Source organism: Opisthocomus hoazin, chromosome 2 (assembly GCF_030867145.1).
Source record: "Opisthocomus hoazin isolate bOpiHoa1 chromosome 2, bOpiHoa1.hap1, whole genome shotgun sequence".
Taxonomy (NCBI): domain Eukaryota; kingdom Metazoa; phylum Chordata; class Aves; order Opisthocomiformes; family Opisthocomidae; genus Opisthocomus; species Opisthocomus hoazin.
In genome coordinates, this window is record NC_134415.1 from 75,682,428 (window position 1) to 75,690,894 (window position 8,467).

The window sequence follows — 8,467 nt, forward strand, 5'->3', positions numbered from 1 at the left end:
CCCTATTGCATTGGACTTGCATGCAGGTGTGTATACATACACATTCCTATGGTAACATTTTCTGTCGAGGTCTGGACCAGCTAAAAAGCATCTGTCATCATATTGCAGTGACACGTATGCTGATCCCTGTGTATTCCAGGCCTGTTAAAGAGTTTCTGCCTGCAGGCATCAGCTAGCAAAGTCAGGGCTGGATATTACAACATTTTTAAAGCAAGGACTGTTAGTGTCATCCCGGGGCCTTTGCAGTCTTGCCACACTGGCTTTGGTGTGGCCAAGTCTTCCTTCCCTTGCTTCAGTGCCAAACATTTGCAGTGATGCTCCATGTAGGCCATCAAAGCTGTGTCTTTAGGTTTCAGTATTTTAGAATAAACAGCCTGAGGAAATCTTTACTTCTATTTGTACATGGTAAGTTTTGGAGGCTAAGTTTTAGATTGGATATTAGGAAAAATATCTTTATTGAAAGAGTGGTCAGGCATTGGAACAGGCTGCCCAGGGAAGTGGTGGAGTCACCATTCCTGGAGGTGTTTGAAAAAAGTGTAGATATGGCACTTCAGGACATGATTTAGCAGGCATGGTGGTGTTGGGTTGATGGTTGGACTTGATGATCTTAGTGGTCTTTTCCAACTTTAATGATTCTATGATTCTGTGATTCTAAGTTTCCACTGTGCAAATGAATATTTATAGCAGAAATGCCTAAGCCAGTCGAGGCAGCACAGATTTGAGATCAAGCCAAGAGGCAACATGAGACTGCCAGACTAAGCTGGGTACTAGTTCATGCTCATGTCATACCCCTCTTGTGCATCTGGTCCTGCAGCAATTCCTCCTCTCGGCTCAGCTCTGTGCTGGACAGACATGCTCAGTGCACGCTGGTTGCACTGTTAGTGTTTTTTGTATTTTCTTCCTACACTGGATGACTTCGTCCGTTGTACCCTAAATATTGAGCAAATAAAAGTTAGGTAGAAAAGTAGTAATAAACTATAGAAAAAATTGTGACCCACACTATGTTACCATTAGTTACTGACATGGGCTACTCTAGGCACATAAGTTTTTTTGCTTGTCTCACTTGGTAGCGTATTCACAGAAGTATTCCTCAGTGTTTCATCTTAGTGTAGGCCCTTCTTCTGAAGGTGGCTAATGGAGCAATCACAAGTATATTGGAGCTTCTCTTTGAAATTTGTTTTGTTATAAATGTAATTATGTACAGAAGATACATGTGTTACATAAAGGTGATGAAAAATCAAAATTCAAGCATGACGGTATACAAAAACAATATATAAATATCTGTTTCTATCCCTATACATAAACAGAAATTTTTTCCTTTCCCCAAAAGTCAATTCATCTGCAAAAAATAGACCACCATCATTGCCAGCAAACTTCAAGATATGAATTGCAGTCCCATTTGGAGCCTTTGATTTTAATCAGAAGTACCAGCTCTATGTCTTTCCCTGGAAAGCTGAGGCAGCTTTGGTAATGAGACCCTGGCAGTTGTGACCAGGAGTGGAAGTGGCAGAAGCCCACCCAGATGCAGCTGAGAGGATTAACACTAAATCTGGGGGTATTTTCACTGCAGCTTCTTGTCAGGAAACAAAATAAGGCATGGCTTGTTCCTGGAGGCTTTCAGTCTATCCTGAAGTTATTATATCTCTAAGGTAAAGGCTGGCCCCACTGTGTTGAGGACCATTTTGGCACCGATCGCAGTGGGGCCAGGACATTGTTTCCTTCCCATTTACGATGTTCCAGAGTAGGTTTAGCTTTCTCTAGACATCAACGAGCAAATGAAGTCTTCAGTATGAGAGGTAAAATGGAACATTTTTTACTGAACCGTGCTTCCTGGAGGCACAAGTAACAAACTGGACATTTGTTACTCTATTATCAAGTTTCTCGGAAGAACAAGAACACTGAGCAAGTCAGTGAATCCATGGCAAACTGAATGCTTTTTAAATGCTTTTCTACATGCAGAACTGAATCTTGTTTTCCCTTTATGTGTTCTGTTTTCAGTTTATAGTAAGAACGACGCTCCCAAGTTAGTTACATTCAGCTAGTTAAAATAGGCTCTTCCCTTCCTTCTTCCTTGGAAAATGACTGTAACAAGCAGCTTAATGGGATTCCTCTCTGTCTGTCTGAATAGTTTCTAAGTTAGAATTTACTGTCTAGAAAGAGAAGATTTCTGGGAGGAGTGAAAGGACAGCCCAGACCAAAGAATCTGACTCACTACTCTAAAATGCTCTCTTATAATTAGATGTTCTTTGATAAGAACTTTCATATTTGCTAATATGAATTGCGGATTTGTGACATCCTGAAGTATGTAATTGTGATATAAATGTTTGTTAATATAAGCATACTGATATGTTATGCATAAGCCTAACCCCTCAAGACACACTAATTTGCACTTAGACTCCATTCTGGGTCAAGTTAAATAGTGTATTTGGCAGGGACATCTGCGTGTAGCTTAGGTACTGATGCCAGGGCCAAACTCATGTATGTAATACTACATAGTGAAAAAAAAAAAAATTTCAGGGAAAAAAATGGACAATAATATAGATGGAATATAAACAGGAAGTTTAATGTTGGTTTGTTTTCCCTGCAGCATTCCAGTGCCTATTTTGTTCCACTAAAGAGCTTTAAAAGGACAGGAAATGAGCAGTAGAGGTAATTAAGAAGGCCTGCTGCAAAAGGTGATGAAGATCAGGCAGTGGTAGAGAAAATCCACCACCACGGAAGTTTTTAGTTTCACTGTTATTACCTCAAGCTGCTATGCATGTACGGACAAAATGGCTGGAATCTTTTTGCTTGTCTATTCAAACCGATGAGCAGCTGAAGTCATTCCAGTGGATTCCTTTGTTATGCACAGGTAGCTCAGAAATGCTAATTGCTTCCCAGATTTTAAAAGATACAGTCCTTGCCTTGAGAAACTAATTGACTGAAAGTAAGTATTTTAGTCTAGAGCTTGCCCTAAGTTCCACTGAAAGATATATTGTCAAGTGAGACCTAATAAACTAAGCTGAAATTCTGATCAAAACTTCCATTCCTTTTTGTCTCTTTGATGCTGCCAGGTACGAAGGTTTGGTATTGTCACTCCATCTGCTAAATGCCTTTAAGGTGTTTGGTAATAATTTGACATAGTACGTGCTGACATCTTTGTGGATGCTTATTATTTTACACATGTGACTCTCAGAATCGTAGAATCATAGAATAGTTTGAGTTGGAAGGGACCTTAAAGACCATCTAATTCCAGCTCCCCTGCCATGGGCAGGGACACCTTCCACTAGACCAGGCTGCTCAAAGCCCCATCCAACCTGGCCTTAAGCAGTTCCAGGGAGAAGGCAGCCACAGCTTCTGTGGGCACCCTGTGCCAGTGCCTCATCACCCACAGAGTGAAGAATTTCTTTCTTCTATCTAATCTAAATCTGCCCTCTTTCAGTTTAAAGCCATTACCATTTTTCCTGTCACTGCATGCCCTTGTAAAAAGTCTGTCTCCAGCTTTCTTGTAGGCCCCCCTCAGGTACTGGAAGGCTGCTGTAAGTTCTCCCCTCAGCCTTGTCTTCTCCAGGCAGAACAGCCCCAACTCCCTCAGCCTTTCCGCATAGGAGTGGTGTTCCATCCCTCTGACCATTTTTGTGGCCCTCCTCTGGATCTGCTCCAAGAGGTCCATGTCTTTCCTGTGCTGGGGGCTCCTGAGCTGGATGCAGGACTCCAGGTGGGGTCTCACGAGAGCAGACTAGAGTGGCAGAATCCCCTCCCACGACCTGCTGGCCACGCTGCTTTTGATGTGGCCCAGCATACACGTGGCCTTCTGGGCTTTTTTTTTTTTAAGAGACAGTCACAAAGATGTTTATTTTTTTTGCCAGAATACATTTGTACATACATATATGTGTGTTCATACATAAGTGTACACAAATATATGTACATATATGTATGTGTGTACACATACACACATATATGTGTATATACAGATATATATATGTATACAATTCTGAATTTACCTGCCAGCAGGAAAGACCCCTGCTGAAAAATACCACAAGATTGACAATTGTGTGTGTGACTGAATGTGTGTGTTTTCCATTTGCATCCCTGGGGAAACACAATAGAACACATCACAACCATATAATGGATGATGAATCACACACATTTTCATGATACATAATGCAATTTGATCTTTATTACCGTTGTCAGTATAATCAATACATACCAACCGCAAGTGACATATAAGAGAGGCAGCATTAGTATAATGAAACAAATTTTGATTAGCAAAGCCATAGCAAGTCTGTCCCCATGTATTTAAACTTCATTGAAATATCCAAGCAGGAAGCAAACACTTAACATCCAGGCAGTCAAATGGACAGATTGTTCATTCGAAGGTATGAGTTTCTCTTCTCTGCCTTGTCCATTTCCTCCTCGACTTCATAAAAACCTTGAGAAATCATCATACTGTGAAAGCCAAGTTCTGTTGTCTTACACCACCTGTGAAATGTTGTTTTTCTTGCAAAATGATGGTATTTTTGTATTGTTATAGAAACTGGTGCTCTGCTTCAGAAAATATTAATTTGTCTAATAATACTGAAATCACTGTAATAGATTTTCAATATTAAAAACAAATCGATAATCTTATGAAATGTATTGAACAGCTTGAATAATAATTGTGCTATTAAGAAAAGTCTACTCAGGTGACAACCAGTTAACCAAGAATATGTAATTACAAAATGTTCTGAATGAACAACAACAGATGAAAACTCCCATTGTGACAGACGTATTTATTTAAAATACATATGCAAAAGTAATTAAGTGTATTTAAAACCAAATCTGCTGAGGGTTAGAACTATCAGCTTTTACATACAATTTGCATTGATTTCAGTGAGAGCACAGAATAAGATTCTTCTTCTATCATCAGGGTTAAAAGACTGCCAGCGTTGCAAAGGATTTGGTTCATTAAAACCCTGATTCGCTTGCGCTCATTTCATCCACAAATCCTAAAACAGGGGGATTCTGATCTCCTTCCCTGAATCCCACGCTGCTGCCTCTGTTTGTGTTAACAAACTTGTGTATGATGCTGTAATACTGCTCTTTCGAATTTAAGGTATACAAGAAAGAAATCTTCTGCCAGTCTTCGTTGCTGGGAGTCTGAAGTGCTGCTGGCTGAGTGGCTTCAAAAAAGCAATTTGTATTTATTTCTGCCAGCCTGGTTGCATGCTCTTTAGCCTTGGTCTTAAAGAGCTCTTTTTCCTTTTCCAAGTAAATTTTCCAGAACTTGAGCTGAACATAGCTAACCGGGGAGCGACAGCGGCTGATGCATGTTGAAATCAGTGCTGCAGTCATGATGAAGGCTATCAGGAACCATCCTATCAGCTTGGAAAAGAGATAGATGGGTTAACGGTGGTTTTGCATAGTCATATGCAGAAGTATAGAACTTAGCGTTGAAGGAGACATGAAAACTGTGAGCAAAGACACCCTGGAGTGCCTGTAACAGTCTGCTCGCTGCAGACAGAGGGGATCCTATGCACGTAATTCAACCAGCCTTAAAGAGCTTCTGCACCCCTGAGCTGATCTTGTTGAATTAAGGATGAATACCAAGAAAAGAGAAAGTGGAGTGGAGTTCTTTCTTCAGTTATATACAGCTTTCTTAACTCTAGGGACAAGATACTGACCTGCAGTTTCTGCAGTTGTGATCAGATTTAAGGTACAGAGGGTGCAGAATCACCCTGTCCACTGCTGGTGCTGTAAATTAGACCTGCTGACTGTGTTTGATCTGCTCTTGGCAAGTACCTCCTCTCCCTGATGTCTGAGCCTGCGAAAAACAGCCAGTTGGCACAGCAAACAGGAGAAGTTGTGTCCTGTCTGTTTTGTGGGCAGGACAGATTTGACTATCGAATTCATTCTCATTTTATACATGTTTTTAACATCCCTAGATAAGTCTCAGAAGCCCCGCCTAAAGCAGGTGTCCTAGTAGATGCTGGTCCCTCCAGTACCCAGTGGTGCTTAGCTGGAAGTTCCAGGCAAAGATTTCTCACAGCGTCCGCTTCTACCTCTGACTGATTTTTTTTTTTTTTAAGTGAAAAACATTGAGCGCTAAAGAAAAATGCGTTTGTGTTCTTTTTGCTTCTTAAGTTTGTTCAAAGTAGATCAGATATTAAAAATAATGGTCAGTAATAAAAATGCTTTTACACTTTTTCTGTTTCTGTTTGACTGGTTTGTGTCTTTTAGGTTTATTGCAATATCAGTAACAGTCAGTCTTTCTTGATTTTGCTCCTTTCTTACCCTCTCTCAATTCAGTGGAATAGGTTTTGCCCCTTTTCAGCCTTTTTCTTGGCGGAGCAGCGTGCTAAATATTTAACAAACACTTTTTTTGTTTTAATAAACATTTGTAGTAAACAGGAACTTAGAAAAATCCAATTGATCACTGTCTCCTATGAACTTTACTCCATTAACCAGCCTTAATATTTTCCTGAGAAAAAGTGATGAAACCTGATTTTTTCACTGGAGTTAAGACGACGACCAAACAAACCTAAAACCAAAACTGGAGTGCTGCCAAACTGTGGGGGTTTCATTTCACTCCAAACAAAAAAATCCACCCACAACTGCTATTTTTTTGACCATGCAGTTTGTCTTCAGCACAAGAACACTTTAACAAGACAGATACATATTTTAACTATTCTTCTAGAACACAAGTGTGAAATTATTAATGGGTTCAAGCGTTGAGATTTGTAGTTAAACGAGCTGTCTTTTTGTTTCACTTGCCAGTTCTCTGCTGCAAGGAGGCACCAGCTTCCTCTATAATCCTGACCTCAGCTTCCCCTCAGCTTCCCCTCAGCTAATGCACACTTACAAAAGTTTGAGGTATTTAGCCGGGTGAAAGTGGAATAAGAGAAGAACTCATACCATGCCTAAGTTAAATGAGAAGAAAACTTGCTGTGAAAAGTCCTGCTCTGTAGGCTGGTTCCCTGCCCGGCTTTGAAAGACATTTTGTAAATGGCAGTGCCAAACAACTGCCATGCAAACATGCAAGACCAGAAAATAGCACATATATACACTTATTACCTTTCTGTTAGTGCTTTTTTGCTAATGGATTGTTGCTAATTGTGTACTTTTGGTAATAGTATAGCAAGAGAAAGAATGAATATTTACGGTCCACAGCAGGCACCACCACACATTGCAGAGCCAGGGTTGAAGCCCGTAGGTTGAAGAGAAGAGCGGCGAGGCTTTACCTGGGACTGTGCCTGAAGGCTGAGGAAATCCCCCGATATAGTCTTTGACAGCTTCTCGTTGCAGGGTATTTGGACCAGCTGCTTGCGGCACTCTTCATCTTTACACATGAGGTTCCTTATGAGGCCGTTCCCGCTGGCCGCACACTCGTAGAAGCTGGCTGTGAGCAGGGCCACCGCGATCCAGGTGAGCGGGGCCACCAAGGCTCTGACTGTCACCGGCATCATCACGAGGCAGTAGCGGGTGCAGGTTGTCCAGGGGCTGCAGCCACAGCCCGTCTCCGGAGGGCACCTGCCCGTCAGCAGGCGCCACGTCAGGGTGTTCACCATATAGCCAAGAAGAAAGAGAATGAAGGCAGGCACTATGAGGAAGACGGAGCCATACAGCATGTTCCCAGAATTGCAGGGACACTGGAACACCACAGACGAGAAGATGTGCTCGCTGGCAGCTGTCAGCAGGGACACAATACTGTAACCCAGGACGGTCTGGTGGCGGATGCAGAAGTCCAGCGCCCCACGCAACTTATCCATTTTCTGCCTCCCTTCACTTTGAGGAGAGTGAAATCTCACTCCGAAAAGGAAAGAGAAAGACAAGTGTCCTGAAGCTCCCACAGCTTAAAAAAGCTCGCAGAGCTTTCACTTTCTGTTCGTGGCAGTGATGCAGTGAGGCATAGAAGCAGCTCTCCTTAGAGGAAACAGAAGAGAATGGGCTCACTGCATGGTATCACGGTTAGGTAGATACCACAGTGGAAAGCCGCCCCAGTAATCAACATCAAAACAACAAAGATCTGTCTTTGTTTCTATCAAATTGGCTTGTCCATACATGCATTGTAACTAGCAACAGCTTAAACCTCATCATCTTTCTAGTGAAGCTTTTCGGTGAGGCAACAGATTCAAAGCATGAATATAATGTGAGAAAACCACCCGGAATGGTGTACAGTTTTTTATCCTGCGTTTTTATTAGCAATACAATATGGCTTGTTTTCTTATGGAAGAAATGTCAACGATAATCATGTTAATTTTCAATTAATCTTTTTAAAGTAGTTGGAGCTAATTGGCCAGTGCACACATAGCTATGACCCAGCAAGTGGTTTCCATTGAAGCTCCAGCTACATGTCTATGTATGTCTATGTCTACTTGACAACTATGTCAAGTTGGATAGGGCTCTGAGCAACCTGATCCAGCTGAAGATATCCCTGCTCACTGCAGGGGGGACTAAATGACCTCTAAAGGTCCCTTCCAACCCAAAGCATTTTATGGTTCTACAATTC

The 8,467-nt window shown here is 41.7% G+C and overlaps 1 protein-coding gene across 1 annotated transcript; it reads right to left on the bottom strand.

Annotated features, from left to right (window-relative positions):
* Positions 1-4,160: 4,160 nt before the first annotated feature.
* Positions 4,161-7,765, bottom strand: CALHM6 (calcium homeostasis modulator family member 6). The gene is made up of 2 exons (XM_009944856.2): positions 7,200-7,765; positions 4,161-5,343 (listed from the first exon to the last, which is right to left on the bottom strand). Exons 1-2 carry the CDS (start codon positions 7,725-7,727, stop codon positions 4,927-4,929), a joined length of 945 nt encoding a protein of 314 aa, XP_009943158.2. The 5' UTR covers positions 7,728-7,765; the 3' UTR covers positions 4,161-4,926.
* Between the last annotated feature and the right edge of the window lie 702 nt (positions 7,766-8,467).